At 40.1% G+C, this 19,221-nt stretch overlaps 1 protein-coding gene across 1 annotated transcript in view; it reads left to right on the top strand.

Annotated features, from left to right (window-relative positions):
• LOC124078796 (cytosolic beta-glucosidase) overlaps nt 1–18,836 on the top strand; it is a 108,048-nt gene extending 89,212 nt beyond the window's left edge. The window contains exon 6 of the mRNA XM_046423888.2: nt 17,987–18,836. Within this exon, the coding sequence (XP_046279844.1) occupies nt 17,987–18,189 (203 nt within the window). The 3' untranslated portion in view covers nt 18,190–18,836. The remainder of the gene's footprint in view (nt 1–17,986) is intronic.
• Nucleotides 18,837–19,221: the final 385 nt, after the last annotated feature.

Below are 19,221 nucleotides of genomic sequence, written 5' to 3'. Positions count from 1 at the left end.
TGTGTCAAATGCATTAACAAAAATAAGGTTTGCCATAATAGTAAATTCTGGTGAACATATGGGGAAAAAGAAACATTTACACACTCTTGGTGGGATTGTAAGTTGGTGTAACCACTATGAAAATCAGTGATGGAGGTTCCTCAAAAGATTAGACATAGAACCTCCATGTGACCCAGCTAAACCACTCCTCTGTATTTATTCTAAAGAATTAAAGTCAGCATGCTAAAGTGATCCAGGTGCGCCCATAATTACGGCAGCACAACTCATGATAGCCAAGTTATGGAAGCAGCTTAGGTTCCCACCAATGAATGAATGAGTAAAGAAAATGTGGCAATAGACACAATGGAGTTTTATAAAGCCACGAAGAACAAAATTATGTCATTTGCTGGTAAATCGATGGAACTGGAGAACATCATGTTAAGTAAAATAAGAACATCATGTTAACTAAAATAAGAAAGGCAAGGGTCTCTCTCATGTGGAAAGAAAAAAGGAGAGGGAAAAAGAGATTTTTAGAAGTGTGACTGCTAGGATAAAAGATGGGAAGAAGGGGGAAGAAGGAGATGAAGAAAGTGAAAGGAGTCCTGGGGAATGAAACGGGCCTAATTGTTATGAGTACATTTAAATACATAAAAAACCTCACAGTTTTGTATGACTATAAAGAACCAATAAAAAATAAAATAAAAAAGGTTTGTGCAAGGGCGTCCAGGTCATAATAATCCTTCAACACATGTTAGCCATCATCACTATTATTTGCCACAATTATTATTTGTATCAGATCATGAAGTGGAAAAAAATGGAATTGGGAAAGGGTTAAAGTTCTGACTCTTTTTTCTATGTGTTTTGGGAGTCATGAGTAAGTCACTCTTTTGACTCAGTGTTCTCATCCCAGATGAGGAAAACACTAACCTCATAGGGTTGTTTAAAGGAATAACAAAATAATTAATGTCTGTCAGTATCATCAGTCAACTCTACAGCCTCATGTTCATTATCATCACCGAGTCTCCAAACTTTTTTTTTTTTTTTTTTGATTATTACATCATGGATATATATAAAGGTGAAATTCACTGTGGTATACTAATGCATGTACATAGGAAAGGGTTTTTTTTTTCTGTTTGTTTGTTTTGGTATCAGGGATTGAATTTAGGGGCACTTGACCACTGGGCCACATCCCAATCCCATTTTTGTATTTTATTTAGAGACAGGGACTCACTGAGTTGCTCAATCCGCAGTACCACCACCACCAATAAAAAAAAAGAAGAAGAAGAAGAAGAAGAAGAAGAAGAAGAAGAAGAAGAATAATAATAATAATAATAATAATAATAATAATAATAATCTGGGGCAGGAGGATTGCAAAGGTCTTTCCTCTGGATTCTCTTTCTTATCAACCCAATTGACACAGCAGCGTTAAGACACTATTTCATCCTAAGCCCTTCTTCTCATCTCTTTGGTCTATAAGATTGGATGATATCACTAGTTCCTGGCCCTTCCTCCTATCTCACTGCAACTTCCCTAATATAAGGCATCCGCAGCCTCCTCCCTGGCCACCTGACCTCCTGTCTCCAGTCTGCTGGGAAAGTGTTGTATAAACCCAAACTCCTCACCCCCCACTTAAAACTCCCTCGTGGCCTCTCATTGCCTTCAGCATAAAATCGCATTTTCTTAGCATGGAAATCAAGGCCTTCCTTGACATGGTTTTTCACATACCCCTAAGGGTCACTGTCACCTTTCTGCCTTTACCAGGGCCTTGTGTCTCAACAAACTAGACATGGCTTCCAGGATATGTCTGAGATGGTTAATTTTGTGTGTCAACTGGGATATTTGGTTAAGCATTCTGGGTGTATCTGTGAGGGTCTTTCTGGATGAGACGCATATTTAAATTACAACCTGAGTAAAGCAGATTCCCTGCTCTGTGTGGGTGGGCCTCATTCAATCCGTTGAGGCATAAATGGAAAAACAAGTTGAGGAAAGGGGAATTCACTCTCTCTGCCTGTCTTTGAGCAGGGACATCCATCCATTTTCTCCTGCCTTCAGATTTGGACTGCAACTATACCATTTGCTACCCCGAATCTCCAGCTTGCTAACCACGGACCTTAGAATTCTCCAACCTCTAAAATCACGAGATAATCAAATAGGTCTCCCATTGGTTTTGTTCTCTTGAGAATCCTCACTATTACAATGTCCCTGTTTTGCTCTTGTGCTTTCTGGCCTTATCCTTTTGGTTATCTTTTCTCTTCCCTTCAAAATTCTAGCATCACCTAATGTACAGCAGCCTTGGGCATCCTCTTTCCTGGACACCCTCATTGATCTTTGCAGGGCACCCAGCATTTTCTCTGATCACATTGTATCATAACCGCTCCTTTAAGTATCTGTTCTTTCATTGAAGTGTTAGTCAGCTTTTCATTGCAGTAACCAAAATCCCTGACAGGAACAACTTAAAGGAGGAAAGATTTCTTTTGGCTCAGGGTCTCAGAGGATTCACATGGTCAGCTGGCTCCATTCCTTTGGGTCTGAGGTGAGGAGAACGTGGTGGTGGAAGGGTGTAGTCAAGGAAAAGTGTTCAGCTAAGGGCCGCCTGAAAGGAGAGTGGAGAGTGTGGTAGAAAAGGACAAGGGACAAATACAGTCCTCAAGGTCATGCCCCCAATGACCTATTTCCTTCAGTCTTGACTTATTTGCCTACAATTTCTCCCCAGAAGACCAAAATATTAATCCTTCAAATAGATTAACCCACTGGTCATCCAATTATTTTTTAAAAGCCCTACTTCTAAACCTTTCTGTACTGGGGGCTGTTTTAAGTTTTTTGGGGACTGCTTAAGTTTTTTAGGGGACAGTCCAGATCCAAAACACTGAATAATGGAGGAACCCTTGAAGACTGGGAGCTCACTGTACTTGTTTCTAAACTCCCAGTGGCTTAGAAAGAAAGCAATGCATATTATTTTAATGAGGAATCAATATTATACTCAACACCCATAAGGATGAGATAGTTGTCCTTTGAGAATTATCTGTAAGTTGCTAAAAGAGGAGACTATACACGAGATTTGTCACCAAATGGTTTTGGGAAAAATGGCACAGCCATTTTGTGTCTCAGTTTTCTCATCTTTTAAAATGGGAGCAATAATAGAACCTATCTTATAGGATTGTTGGAAAGAGCAAGTGAATTTTGCATAGAAAAAAATCCAAATAGTGTTTGGCATCCTGTGAACACTCAGTAAATGTGATTTTCTACTGTTTAATTAGCTCCGAAATGGGAGTAAATTTCCCCTATTCTTCATTCAGGAAAGTTGCTCTTGGCGAGTATCTGTGAAACAGGGAGAAGTGGTCTGTGGGTTTCCTTGACGTCAAAGAATTAGTACACAAGAGTAGATGTATCAAAATTCAAACAAAATCAATATGTATATGGCAAAACAGTGGAGTTGGAAGACTTATGGAGTCCTGACATGAGCCAGAACAAACCCAAACTATTGACTTAATTTCCCTTTTTGTCTGATGGTTTTCTTGTACTGTGGTTCACAGTGAAATACAAGGCTGTCCGTGCCCATGCGTGTTCTCTAACCTTTCTGTTTTCTGTAGATGCCTCTCAGGAACATCTTGGTACTTTTAATACACCAACCAGTAAAGAAAAACTGATATATGAAAGACCATAAGATTGGGAAAAAAAGGGACATACCACTGCCAGTCACATACTTGGTGCAGGGCATCTGCTACGCCCACCCACACTGCTGCAGTCAAGAGTCTTTGAAAAAACAAGAAAAATGGAGAGAATGATGGCATTTCTACCTCCTAAGCAGCACTATGAACTCTCATAGGAATTAACCAGGGAACAGGAACGATGGGGTCTGCTAAAGCAAGTGGACTTTGGAGGCAAATGGTTGGATTTCAGTCCCTTCTCTGTCACCTGTTAATCACTTTGAACACATTTACTTTCACTGAACTTCATTTTCTGTGTCTAGCTAAGGGACATAATAGCCTCAGTCTTTAAGGGTTGTTATAAATGATGTTTTAGCAATAACAATAGCTTATCTTTCTATGTTCAAGGGAAGTGTAATATGCCACCTTTGATAATCCTCTGAGATTCTCCTTGAGTCTGAAAAAACTTAAAGGATAATGACCTGGCTATTTGTTTGTTAAGGTTCAGGAATAAAAACAGTTTGGAGATGCTGTTGATTGTGTAAATGGATGCTCCTCTTTTCCTCTCTTCCTCCATCTCTTTCCTCTGTTCACTCCCTTCCTTCCTCTCAGTGCACTTGCCTGATCACAGCCCCCCAGTCAAAGCACCTCATCCTCTTGTGTGTTCCTGAAGGAAGCATTGGCACCTCTAGGGAGCAACAGTTACTGAGTCTTCTTTACTTCATCTATCACTGTTGGTCCTACATTCTTCGTTTTGAAGGCCAGGTATGATCTAATGCTTCTACGATACAATTTAAAGTCTTCTTTGATGTTGGATGTCTTGGGGGGAATAAGACAGAATCTTAGCAGGTGGATCTCAGCCACTCTGTAATTTTGCATAATAATTAGGATAAGCCATCTTGTCTAAATTCCATTCCTAAAATCCTGAGAGGTTCCACTGTGCATTGTGTTTAAGTGTATAGAGATAACAGGGTTCCACCTTTCACAAAGATTGCTGGTTTGAAAAGAACCCTAGAGAGAGAGATTGCATCGCCAGTGGACTTATAGAGAGGATGCATTCCAAACCAGACGGGCTAACAATCTCAAAGATGCCTTGTTCATGCATCAACTAATTATAGACAGAGATGGAAACAGGATTTGGGATCTCAGAGTGTATCACAGGGCATAAGGCCTTGGGAGAGAGGGGCCAATTCAAATGATTACAACCTTGATATGGTGCACGTGTTCTCTTTCAAGACTAGCTGGCAAATTCTTATTTATCTTTGAAATTTCTATTCAAATTATTATTCCATTGGAAAGTTGCCCTTGACCTTCCCAGAAGGGTTAAGCCATTGTTGGTCCAGGGTCTTTTATAGCTCCCATTCCTCTATACTCCCAGACCAATTATTTTTTTGGATCTGTCTTCTTAAATGAGACCATTAACTGCGAGGACAGAAACTTTGTGCTATTTATCTCTAGATGATGCACACTGAGCCTGGAGTCTGGTACATAATAGTTGCTCAATAGATATTTTCTAAGCGAATAATGAACAAACTGGATTTCTCAAATATTTGGAGTCACAGAGCTCACTTGTGAAGAAAAGCTATTCTTTGCCCCTGATATTATTGATGAATGAAGTCCAATCTAAATTCATGTCAAATGTTTTCCTGCCTTTGCAGCCTGCACGACTGAATTCCTTCCTTCCTTTTTTCAGACTGGAGAGTTTCGTATGTAATAATGTTGGAATCCCCAAAGTTTAGGAGGAAAGTATTTCATGGTTCTCACTCTGAGGTCTACAAGGAGTTTTATTTTCTGAATAAGTATTGATCGCAGCTTACAAAATACTGCAAACCCATATAATTAAAAAGAATGAAACCAGTCATCGGTGGGCAGTGCATGTCTAAGTGTGAGAGAAGACAAATTCTTCAGGTGCCTGTGATTTTATAATTGTACTTGCTTGGGAAGCTTATTAAAGCCTTGCAGGTGCAATGTTTCATCCAGAGTAGTGAACCTTTGAAAGATATGCATAATAAACAGAGTTTGAAATATGTTTTTATTCCTGGCCATATGGTCCTGTCTGGAGCTTTCCTGGATCTTTGGGTCAGTTCGTTGTTGAAAGATGGGCTTGCATGGACCCACCTCTTGGAGCAGCTGTCAGAGCCCTATCAGAACGAATCTGCTTTTGCATGATTATTTATTTTATGTGGCTCTCTGAAATAATCCCAGCCTTGCTCAGGAGCTGAAATGTGCTGAGCAAAGTTTCTCCCCTGAACAGCTTGTGGCCATATCACCAAGCAGTGTCCTTCCTTGTCCTTAAAAAGCAGACTAGCGAGACTTGTACATTAGGCCAGGATAGGCAGTCTGGGTGAGGTGTGCCCACCTGGGCTTGAACTTGATGCCAGAAATATGAAAATTCACACAGTAGCATTTTAAAGAGGTGTCACTGTTGTTTCTTCTCAACTCTCTATTACTTACTTTATCTCTCAGCTCTAGGTAATTACAGGGGCTGCTGGGCACAAGCATCTGAAGATTTTTTTGTGGTGGCAGTGTGGTGAGGATGATGCCAACACTTGTTCTCCCTTTCTCATTACTGGAAGGTGGCATTGACTCCTCTGCTTTGTAAGGGGCATTTAATGAATTCATTCAGCATTTTTTGCATATGTATGGGAAACTTCTAACTGACAAGAGCCTTGGCCCTGGGATCAACTATACGAAACAAAGTGCTCTGGTTTCTAACACGTTGAATGGGCAGGAGGTTGATCAGACTGGGAGAAATTTAAGTCTCATATCCTTTCTTGTTTATTTGTAAAGTCAAACCTAGAGTTGAATTCTTACATCACGGTAAAATAAAATAATCTTGCGCTTATGAATTGCTTTTTCTCTACTCTTATGTTGCAGGCAATATGTTTAATATCATCATATGTCTATTTGTAGCTATTCATTCATTTAAGCAATATTCATTGAGCACTTGTCCTTCATCAACCACTGTGCTAAGACTTGGAAAGGAAGGATCCACATGATTTCTGCCTTCCTGGAGTTCTACTGTAATTTGGATTCACATTATCTCCCAGAGACCTGTGGGTTTTATGATTCCAATGTACCAAGATCTAGAGGTGGGGCTTTTAGAAAATGAGCAGATCATGAGGGCTCTGATCTCATCAGTGGATTAATCCATTTGGTGGATTAATAATTTGGATAAACTCCTGAGATGTGGTGGAAACTCTAGGCAGATGGGGCATTGTTAAAGGAAGTAGGACACTGGGGGCATGCCCTTTGGGACTGTATCTTGTCTCTCTGAGAAGTTTTCCTCCACCATGCCCACTTACCATGGTCCTGCCTCTGCTCAGGCCCAAAGCAATGGAGCCAGCCATCCATGGAAAGAATCATCTGAAACCGTGGGCCCAAATTAACCTTTCCTCTAAGTTGTTTCTGTCAAGTATTTTGGTCACATTGATGAAAAGCTGACTAACACAAGGAAAAGACAGACTTTGGACAAAGAGTCACATGTCTCACATGTGTTACATAAAGGAAGTTGGGGTACTGCGTGAACAAGCACTGCGGGGAAACCTGTATGTGCTCTTTGCTTTTATTGCCTGTTTGCAGCTTAAGAGCAAAGTCTATCTGATTTTTTTTCCTGTATGAGGATCACTCCACTTAAAATAATAACATATAACAGTAGATGTTCAATCAAGTATTTATAAATGTAAGGGAGGAATGAAAGTTCAGCAGGAAGTGTTAAGATTCATGAATTTCTTCAGTTCACACTTTGTCGAACTACAATTTGAAAGCCCTAGATCATTTTCAGAGTAAAGCTATATATTTTTCTTTTGTCCCCACTTTCAGTATTGCCATTTAAAAAATTTGCTGTGGTATCTATATTTTTGTTTCTAAACCTTTAGAATCTAGAAATTAGCCTTCCACATGAGTATAGAAATATTTGACTCTGATTTTTTTAAGGGCTACCCTTATGTGGCCATAGTTGGCAGAGATGAGCTCTTTCTCTGTGCAAGTAGATCAATATTCTTATGTGTTAAAAGATGATGTCAATGCCAGAGTATTTATCTCAGGCTAGAGATAAGGTTGCATGCTGAAAGGTGTTTTCTCCTGGAGCATCCTTAGAGCACCCTAAGGTATTCCAGAGACATGGGTCACCCTTCACATTTTATGTTGTGCTCCGGGGAAGAGCTTTCCAGGTCAGCAGAAGTACTGCCCCTAAATTCAGCCAAGGACCATGTAGGGGTACTTTGAAGAACATGGGGAATCAGAGGTAAAAGTTTGGTAGCAACCTGAGACAGTGGAGAAACTTTTGGAAAATGTCAGAAAGTGGGAGGTCAGTGAGAAGTGACGGGGACTCTCTGGTCCACGTGGATGGAGAGTTAGAATATCCGGGTTGGGTCTGGAATCAGGCTGAGTACTGTGGAAGACAGGGTCAGCTTGTAGTACTCTGACATGCTCAGGTGTGGGGAATCAATGGCCACTGAATTCCTCATTGTTCAGCCTGAAAATACGATTCCAAGACCCAGATGGGAATAGTGATACCAGTTTCATTAAGAACATATTAAGCCTATGCTCTTTCCTTCCCTCCCTCACTTTTTATTTTCCTTGCCTTCTTCTCATCCTCCATGTCTCTTTACCTTCCTTCTCTATCATTACCTCAAACAAGTGCTTATTTAGCATCTACCTGGTGCTAGGTACTCTTCTCCAGGTGGGGCATAATGAAAGGACACACAAGGACTCTCTTTCTCATGGGACTTTCAGTCTTCCAGAGGAGATGGACAATAAATAAATAAATGAATAAACACATGCACAATACACTTTCGTTTAATGATAATGACCACAAAACAGCAGTATAAGATGATATGAGAGAGAATGGGGTGGTTGGGACTAGGATTTTAAATTGGGCATCAGAAAAGACCTCTTATGGTGGTGAATTTGGACTAAGACCTGAAGGGCACAAAGATCCATTAGGTAAAGACCTAAATGAATAATCCAGACATGTGGAAATGTTAGTAGAAAGGCATTCAGAGGGATGAGGGACCAGCACGTTTTAAGTTGGGTCTTTATTCTCAGAGGACTTATGTTCCAGTGCTTCTCCCACATCCATTCCCTTCATGCTCTCTGCATGGTCTGGCAGTGAGCTTCCCATGGTGACTTTGATTCTGCATGGCACTTACAGTCCTTGGGTCTAGACTTGCAACCTTTCCATGATGAACTGATGAAAACAATCACAGGCTTTGTAGTCAGACAGCCTTAGGTGCCATTCTCAAATTGTCCCTTCTAGTTGTGTGGCTTTTGTAAAAATTACACCTCTAGAAAAATGTACCCTGTGACTTTATCATGTCAAAGAGATGGGACATTTCTGATCATCTTTCTCAGTCTTCCTTTCCAAATTATCTTTAAAATCAGAATTCTATAAGACTTGCACCAAAGTTTTGTTTTCTGGAAATTCTCCATCAAAAGCCATGATCTCAACTACCATCTCTGTGTAACATAAATGTCTAACATTTATGTCCCCATCTCAAATTCTATCTGGAGCTCTTTTTCTGTCTGTCCAGCTACCACCTGTTTAACTCTCCATTTGGAGGTCAAAATAGCATCCTAATGTCATTATGACCAAAGTTAATCCATTATCATCCCTGCCCCTCCCCTAACACTTGTCTATGTACAGTATTCCCTAACTCAGAGTTTGAAAATATTATCAATTAAATTATGCTCACTTTACTTTCTTATTTCCTTCGTTGTGGATAGCTCACTGAATTACTGATTTTGTCTGATTGCATGTTGGATTTGCCTTGCTCTCTCCATCTTCTTATCCACCCCAGTCTACCTTCCCTTCATTTCCTCTTGATTTATTGCAGTTACTTCTAAATGCTCTCTCCAGTTCCATTCTTGCTGAACTCAAATGTATGCTTCACAAATATCAGAGTCTTTTAAAAATGCAAATTAGTTAAAGCCATTTCCCTCCTTAAAATTCTTTAAGGATATTTCATTGCTGTCAGAATAAAAATCAAAATCCTTAAAACATTTAACAAGGCTTACGTGTATGTCCAAGTGCTGTCTGAGACTCTCCCCATCATTCTTTATTATCTGTTGTCTTGGCTGAAGTTCCTTACATGTGCTGTGGACATTTCCCATATCTGAGTTTTCACACATGCCGTTATTCTTCTTGGATCACTCTTATCTGTCTTCTAATGCAGTGGACATCTTTTATGTATCCAATATGCTTGTTTCATACAAGTTTTGTCTTGCCAAGGGAGAGGATGGGATTTCTGGTTTCTCTGGAGCGAGGATGCAGACATGGGATCCACCAGTCACACTCATCCATGTGAGAATTTAATTTGAGGGTGAAGAGCTGGACTGAGGCAGAACCAATTATGCTAGTGAGGATGGCAGCAGAAACAGCTAGCTTTTGGGAATGATGATGGTTACAAGGTCTAGTTTTTGGTGCAGAAGCAACCAGGATGCTGATGGCTGCTGGGGTGGCAGGAAAGTTGGATTTTGGCAACAACCTAAAACAGAGGAATTTGTTCTCATTAGGTCTTTAGAGTTGAAGCAGTTTCTCCAACCAACCAGATCTGTGGTTTACTTTGAACACTGGCCCTAAAAGTTCCATTGGAGCCTATTTCTTGAGCCCAACCCTTGTGTGCTTCATCAGCCACGTTGGCTGCTGTTACAATTTAGAAAGAGCATTGGCTGAAAGGGATGTATGACTCTAACTCATCCTTGGGCTCTGGGTTCTGTTTCATTTCAGAAAACTGCTCTTTCAGTCCCACCCCTGCTGCTTAAGACAGATCCTACCGTAGAATGCAAGCAAGACACCGTATGGTGCTGTAGCTTGGTCTAAAGCTTCTGCTGTTACCTTGCTGAGATAATATCTCAAATCTCCTACTTACTTTCTGTATGAACTTCACTGAGGTTAACTAACTTTTCTGGGCATTGATTCTCCATTTCTAAAATGGCCACCATGGTAATATCTATCTGTCTTACAGGTCAATGGCAAAGATTGAATGACTTAATGCATGCATGCAGCCCTTGAAATGATATCCAGATGTTCAAAAATGTTAGCTATAACCTGCAGTTTCTCAGGATTCCTCCTTTTTTTTTTTCATTCTGCTTCTCACAGACTGTAAGTAAAAGCTCACAGGGTGATAATTTGATTAATATATGCCTTTACATAACTATAATTGCAATAAAAGAGGAATTTTTAAAAAATTTTGTTCATTATTATGTTCCTAATTTCTAGCATGCCATGTATTTATTTAAGAAAGATGGAGTAGGTGTTGCCACAAGGTCCTGGGGACCTTGAGTGATGGCCTCTCTAGTCCTAGCACACTGAAGCAGGAGAGCTTCGCAACCCTGGTGTTCCTGGAAGCTTCATCCTAAATTCCACTTTTCTGCTGGTTATTTTTCATGACCCACAACTGACCACACCACAGAGTACAGCCTTATCTGGGATCCTGTATTTTCCAGGGGGTGACCTGGTCTCTGGGGTTCTCAGCCCTGGTGCTCAATGCTGACTCTGCACCCTCTGAAAGGTGTTTGAAACCAGAAGGAAGAAAGAGCAAAAATAGAAAGTTCCAGAGAGAAAGGGAGGAAGGAAGAGAAGGAGGAAGAAAATGAGGAAATGGAGGAAGGCAGTCTTTTTGGCCAAAAAGAACTTCCCTAGATAGAAAAAACTTTGGTTCTCATATTTTTTTCTTTTTTTTTTCTTCTTCTTCTTTTTTTTTTTTTTTTTTACCAGAGCAAAAATAACTGTACAAGCAATATATATGGAGAAATTATAGAAGATAACATGGACAGGTACCTATTCTCAGATCAGTTTTACAATCTAGATATTTTATATGATCCCTTCAACTCCCTGCTATTTGCAGTTTCCTCCCCCCCCCCCAAAGTGTAATAAAAGGAGTAGGAATAATATAGTTAATTAAGAAATCTGTGCAGCTCATTTCTGGTTAATTGGCATTTTCCTATAAAATATTTAGAAATTAGCTTTTGGTATTCAAAGCCTCTTTTTTTTCAGAGAGTCATAGCTTTTGCTACTAAGAGTCTGTGTCTGCAGGTGGGGCTTCCTGTGTTGGGATTATTTGCACATTTCCACAGATGCTGTCCAGCTACTGCTACTCAGCTGGCGGGGGGGCTTATTGTGCATTTTCTATGTTTAGATCTTCCTGATGTTGTTTTATTTTATTTTTTTTCCTAAGAAGGGAAAACAGCCGGTGTGCCAGTTCTCTTACAGGAACAGTTATCTTGCTGAAGATGCTCTCCAAATGTAAATGCCCTAGTGCTTTTCAACCAAACTCAGAAACTCATTTTGAAAGTTGGCATGAGGGGCAATTGCCAGAAAATCATCTCTGAGCTGTGTCCCCAGAAGGCTTTCTCGCATTGGCTTTGACAGGCTTGGGGAGCAATTCTATTAAGCTCCCAGTTAGACCAGGTGGTGGTCTGGGACTCAGAGCTCAGTTGGCAACTGCTTTAAAAGAACATGGGCATTAGTTTTCTGTGGCTGCTGTAACAACTTAGCACAAACCTGGTGACTTTAAACGACAGAAATATATTCTTCCACAGTAATAGAGGCCAGACATTTTGCTCCATGTGTCTCAGTTGACCGCTGGTGGTTGCCGGCCATCTTTGGTGTTTGTCGAATCTCTCCCTATGTCTTCACTGAGTCTTCTTCCAGGTGTGTCTTCTCCCTTTCTTTTCTCTTACACAGATGCTTGTTGTTGAATTTAGGGCTCACTATTATCCAGGAGATCCTTAAACAAATTACATTTGCAAAGACCCCTTTTTCAAAAAAGGTCATAGTCACAGGTTTTGGATGGACACATCTTTTGGTGGCCCCCATTTTTATCCACCTCACATGATAAATTGAGAGGATTTGTCCTGATCAAGGGGAATAAAACCAGGCTTTAACTGAGCACTGGGCTGAAATGGAATTCCAGGAGGGACATTTGATCATCTGACGTCTTCACATTCTCCCTGTGGTGATCCATTTCTGAAAGGTGGTATGGCCTGGCTTAGAGATAGCTAAGTCTCTTAGCACAGGGCTTCTCTAGCTAGAACTATTAGGGACAGGAGCTGGGGGACATTCTCCAACATAGAAAAATCTCAAAGGAGATGCCTCTGGGGCTGGAAACTATATTAAAAAACCACAGTGGACTGCCAGAGTATTTTCTAGGCTTGAGTCTGAAACTTGATTAGGTAAAAACATCACTCAGGTATTTGATTAAAATAAGTTCTCAGGTCCCAGCCTGTGTTAGTTTGATGAGGCTGCCATAACAAAATGCCACATACTAGGTGATTCAAACAGCAGAAATCTATTTTCCCACAGTTCCAGAAGCAACAAATCCAAGATCGAGGTGGCCACTGATTAGGGTCCTCTTGATGCCTCTCCCTGTGGATTACAGATCATCATCTTCCAGCTCTGTCCTCACATAGTCTTTCTTCTGTCCACATGCATTCCAGGCCTCTGTCCCTATTCTTATATTTTTACCTTGGATTCTGCATTTTTCAAAGGGGAGGCAAGATGAGGAAAACTACAGAAACCCAGGGTGCTTTGGGCATCGTGCTGGGGGCTGTGCTATCCCATTCAATCCTAACAACAGTTCTAGCAGTAGGTATCAATGAAAAGTGAGACGCTCCCTTGAGCTGGGAACTGGTGCATTTGGCATTGAACATGAGCCCATAGAGGTTCCGTTTCCAAGTGTGCCCCTTCAGTTTTGTGGGTTCTTAAACCCTGAAGATGTTTCAAATGTGTGTTTATGCATTGAGCACAATGAACTTGGTTATTGTATAGTCTGTATGGCATTCTGATAACTGAGATCTTTGTGAGTTTGTTTCTGTTTTCCCTTAATTTTCTTTTCTTGGTCACTTTTCTACATTTGCCTGGTTATATTTATTTGATTCTGTACTATGATTACATTTTAAAATATTCATAATAATAATTAAAAGTTTGGAATATAGATACTTCCATTCAAAACAAATTTGGATGTGCATATAGGGGGTACTACTCTGTCCGGGAATCAGAGTAGATGTTCGCTGAACAGTCAGGTGACTTGATATGTCCCAATGTCTAGCTTCCCTCTGGACCACTGTCACCTACCCTGAGAGTTCATTCCTTCAGGGTTTTAGATTTCTGTATATGGAATTTCATTCTAAAATTCCCACTCTGTGTGCTTCTGGGTTTGAACACTTATCCTCACCTCATCTCACAAAAACAAAACAAAAATAGTTCAGATTTATGAAGACTGGAAAATTCTATCAGGAAAAAGTAGCTGCCATGTCTATCCATCTCATATTTCACTTTGAAACTAGCCCTGACGATGCCTGCCAAACTGTTAGCTTTCTACTGGTTTGAAGAGTTACTTAAAATACTTTATCTGGTGTGTTTTATTCATTTTCTTTAGAAAGACTTGCTCAAATAACGTAGGTTGCCATTACCTGAACTCGGAAGTCTGGAAGTCTGATTTTTCTTTCTGCATGTTCCTGGGGCTTTATTGCTCTCATTTTTCTGTGGTGAGGCTCCCTTTTGTGCCATGCTGAGCCTTTTCGTCTCACTCTGGTCATGGAGGTTTGAGTCTGTGGATCAGTGGTTTGTCTGATGACTACATAGTCTTGGCACATTCATAGATATCCCACAACAATCCTAAAAAAATCCTGCAGACTATCTCTGTTGATAAATTGTGAGAAATTGACCCCGAGTTCCCAATTTCTAGGCATTTGTAATTTGATAAACACAGGCATAATTATGGTGTTTCATAAGCCAGTAACTTGAGAATATTCCTCCGAGAACCATGAATAATGAATTTCTAAAGTAAGTGTGTTTGTGTTTGAGTGGGTATGCATGTGTGCAGTAAAGAATTTGACTTTCCCCTAAGAGTGGTTTGTCTCTTGCTCTCAGTTTCTAGGAAGTAATCCATGCCATTCTTAACAAGAATGTGTTTAGGATGGGGATAGTCACACCCAAAAGATCAACCATGTGATTTGGGCCTTGGGTCACCGGCTCACCAGGAAACCAAGTTCATCCACATACCAATCAATCAATCAATCAATCAAGTCTATGTAATGATGTCTCCAGTAAAAGCTCTGGACAATGAAGCTCTCCTGTCCTTCCCTTGTTTGCAATGCTTTATTTGAATTGCCTCATGTCAGCACCAGGAGATAATGTGTCCTGACTCCTAGGGAGTGGATAATGAAAGCTTTGTTTAGAATCCCTCAGACTCTGCATCAGGAATCTTTTTTTAGCTGATGTTAATCTCTACCTTTTCCTGTAACAGTCATAACCACAGGAATATCAGTTTTCAGTAAGTTGCCCTGAGTCCTTCTAGCAAATTGCAAAAACCAGGGTGATTTGGGGAATTGCTTGAACTTGAAGATATTTTCAGATGTGAGAGTGGTCTTATGGTTGACATTGTGCCCTTAACCTTTTCAGTTTGGCTGTTTCTGGACAGCGCGTGCTTGTGCATGTGTACGTGTGTTTGTGCACACGTGTGCACATCTATCTATCTATCTATCTATACACACATATATATATATATACATATGCAGTCATATAATACAACATTAGCATGGGGTTCTTATAATTAGAATAGCCTGCCTGACTGAGGCGAGACTTAGCAGTTTTTCTCCTTGCATCTTTATATCCAACCTGCTGGCCGTCAGACCCTTTCCACAGCCTCCCGGTTCACATCACACTACGACTTGAAGATAAGTACCATTTTTATCCTAGCGTGCTGTGTTCCCATCCAAAGTTCTGTCGGTCCTTGTTGAGTTTGCTTCCAACTCTGGTTAAAGAAAGAAAGCAAACTCTCAGAAGTGTTTTTCCCTGCCAAGATTTGGGACCTCATAAATCATGGTGACAAGAAACGTGATGATGGTCTCTGTGCATTCCAGAGGAGATGGGAGGAGGAGAAGCGTGAAGGGTCCAGGGTGGTTTTGTCATTTTTCCCAGCGGTGGGGTGGTGGGGATTCCAGCAGGCTAGTTTCTCAGCCCTAACTAGGTAATTCTCTACTTGAATGTTCCTGCAGCGAAAGCGCAGAGACATCTACCAGTGTCACTCGGGCGGTTTAGAGCTTGCTGTTGAACTCCTGGCAGTTAACAATGAAATTGTCAAGATTTCCTTTTTGTTCCCTTCCAAGCAGGCAGGGCCTCATTTTTATCCCCTGGTTTCGTACATGAATCACTCCTTTTATGCGTGATCAGTGGGGCTGTGTGTTTCCAGGAACTGCCTGGCTATATACCTGGCGGGCTTTCTTGTTGGGTAGTAGTTCTGCAAATGAGAAAGAAAATATGCAGATTCTCAAGTATCCCCAGGATGAATTACAAAGCAAAGTAGATTATTGTTTCCTAGCCTGGTATTTGGCTTTGGCTGTTTTGGTACTTAGAAAGATGCCATTCGGTCCTCAAATTAGGACTCTAAAAATACATTATATGGAAATGATATTTTCCAGATTATGGACAGAGATCACTTTATTTAAAAAGAGACAATCCAACTGAACTTAATTGCCCTCTTAGGGCATTTGTAAGTTCTTCTCTAAGCAGAGTACCATGCATGCCTCAAGGCACAAATGTGGAGGGGTTCTGTCAATCAACCCATCAGGGACCTTTTGTCTATAGAAATATCCTCAGTCAAAAAAATAAAAATCCCAAGATTTGGAAACCAATGCATGTGTACAAGAATATGGGCATATGGAAACCTGAAAAATACAGATTGATACCAAAGGAAAAATTAAAGAATGGATCTTGCTTTGTTGAAAGTTTATCGAGATGAGTCATTTTGGTTGAAATTAGTTCCCAGAACAATTAAAAATCTGATTTATTATGTGAATGTTCATTTTTCACTCAGCTTATTTAGGAATATGGCCATCTTGTGAAACCAACTTGCCTTTTCATTTAATTTCCGTGCTGAGAAATGAATATTAGTGTGTTGCATAAATTGGGTTTACTTATTCTGGCTTTAAAAAAGAAAATGTTCCATACAAAGACTCACACAACCTGAGAGTTTTGCTAAACTTAAAATACTAGTTAAAAAGTGAGCTAAATTTATTGAGTAAAACAATGGAAAGCATTGTAAAATTATTTAAAGAATTCTCCACCCTGATGTGAAATTCGTGGATATGCTTAGAACATTCACAAATGACATTATGTGGAGCATCATGTTTATGAATATATGCAGTTTGGGAGGAGATTATTTTTTTTTGTTATTAAAGGACTTAAACATGACTCTACATGATGTAGAATGCATGTTTCATCTCCCCAAGATTCATGTTGATATCCTACCCCCACAGTGAGATGGCATTAAGAGGTGGTGACTTTGGAGGTGAATAGGTCGTGAGGACAGAATCTTCATGAATGGGATTAGTGACCAGATAAGAAGAGCCATGAAAGAACCCCCTCCCACTCCTGCCACATGAGGACACAGCAAGAAAGCAGTTATTGATAACCCAGGACACGGTTACCCAAAAGACCGCATCTGCTACCATCTTGATTTTGGACTTGCCAGCCTTCTGAACTGTGATACATAATTTGTTGTTTATAAGTCATCCAGTCTATGGTATTGTGTTACAGTAACCCCACTGGACTGAGACAGGAGCCACAGCAGTTTAGTACTTAGTCAGTCAAGGATATAGGCATGGCTAGAGCCATGTGCTAAACCTTTTCATTTTGGAGGTTCTGTTTCCAAACTTTTAAGACATATCTTGGTCATGAGGATAAAAGGTGAGCTCTGCGACTCCCTCAGGCATGCTGCTGCTACCTGTTCCAACTCACCAATGGATTTACTGAGCTATTGAAGGCTGTACTGAGACTCTGGGCAGTGTTTTTACTGAATACTCTCCTAGGTACTAGGGAAGGATGTGTGTGTGTGTGTGTGTGTGTGTGTGTGTGTGTTTGGGTCTGAAATGTCATAGATATTTAAAATAGTGCACTGAGTAGGTGAAAGAATAAAACAAATGTCAAAATGAATAAATGGCTACATAATCAAAATAATATCTAACTTCTTGAATGAAGCCCTATTTGGTTCAAGCAGAAAACTGAAAAAGGGGATTTTTTAAGTTGACAAATAAAAATTGTACATTTCCAGTGTAAAACATGATGCTTTGATATTGTGTGTGTGTGAGTGTGTGTGTCTATATATACACACACACTGTGGAATGGCTATCTCTAGTTAATTAATATTCATATTAATTCACATGCTATTTGTGTGTGTGTGTATGTGTGTGTGTGTGTGTGTAAAAAGAGAAGAAAGCAGGTTTTCCTATTCCTATTGCCACTTAGATCTCTGTAAGGGCAGGAGAAAGAGACCCAGAGTACTTATTAATAATTTTGCCTGTGTTCTCAAACCTCATCCAGAAATGGTGATTTTTTTCTTTTTTAAAAATTTCAGCTATCCATGTTGATAAAGTCAATCTTCAAGTGTATTGTGCCTGGTCCCTTCTGGATAACTTTGAGTGGTGTGATGGATACAGCCTTCGGTTTGGTCTTTTTCATGTTGATTTTGAAGACCCAGCTAGACCTCGGATCCCTTATACATCAGCCAAGGAGTATGCCAAGGTCATCCGAAGCAATGGCCTGGAGGGGGCTTTGTAGAAATGGTGGCTGGGCAGTAACCCCTGGAGAGGACACCTCTGCTGCTGGAAGGAAACCTGCTTCAGTGATGATCTCTCAGATGACCTCAGGTTGCCTCTGTACCTGCTGATCTGTTATTATGAAATCTGAATTTGTAATGCCTGGGAATATATTTAATGATGGCCTCTATTTGTATTTTGATTAATGAGGGTTTTAAAAAAATAAAATAGAAAACCACTGAAATTGATTTTTATATTAAAAAAAACAGATATATTTGGAAAGCTCAATTTAAATCCTTAGAATTTTTTTCTAGGAAAAAATGATGCAAAGTTTATAGAGATAATATTCTGATGATTTGCAATTGTGATGACACACAACTTATCACAAGGATACTTTTTACCAGCTTAACATATCCTGGTTACATAGCTACTTGTCCTTAGTCTATCCATTTTGTGTGATCATCACCATTTTGTCACTATTTAACCTAGAATAAAGAAATCAAAGCTAAAAGTAACATTATACTGTCATACATTCTTTTGTCACAAAGGAGTTAATTGAGAATCTATTTAATAAAATGCATTGTTGATATGTTTGGCACACGGTTTGCCTATGCTTGGACAAATACATTTTTCTGTTACCTAAGAACTTTTGGAAAATAATAAAATGATTTAGACATCGAAAAGTCTCTTGAGTACTGATTTTCAGCAAAAGGCAGATTCAATGGCAGACGGCAGCAAATTCAAAGCAAGGTAATGAGCAGAGCAGAGTCTCTACCTCTGAAGGTTCCTTTTAGATTTTAGACCCGTGTGAAATAAGCACATGAATCAAATGAGCAGAAAGTGGAAGAGAAGGTGGAGCGGGGGCTCCTTACATTCATAGTCAGAATGTTCGGGATACGCACGGTACTGGTAGAAGTTGGAAATTGGACTGAGTTTCCTCAGGAGGGGTCAGTAGTGGATGCAGGGAGCACTCTGGACTCCATTTCTCCTCTTCAGCACCTTTCACATATGGGGAGTTCGGTCCCTTGTGTCTATATTTCAGTAGCATTGGCCA

The sequence above is a fragment of the Marmota monax genome, unplaced genomic scaffold, assembly GCF_021218885.2.
Source record: "Marmota monax isolate L192 unplaced genomic scaffold, Marmota_monax_Labrador192_F-V1.1 WCK01_AAM20220418_F8-fsc00009, whole genome shotgun sequence".
Classification (NCBI taxonomy): Eukaryota; Metazoa; Chordata; class Mammalia; order Rodentia; family Sciuridae; genus Marmota; species Marmota monax.
The sequence above is the reverse complement of the archived record's forward strand: the minus strand, read 5'-3'. Positions and strand labels throughout refer to the sequence as shown.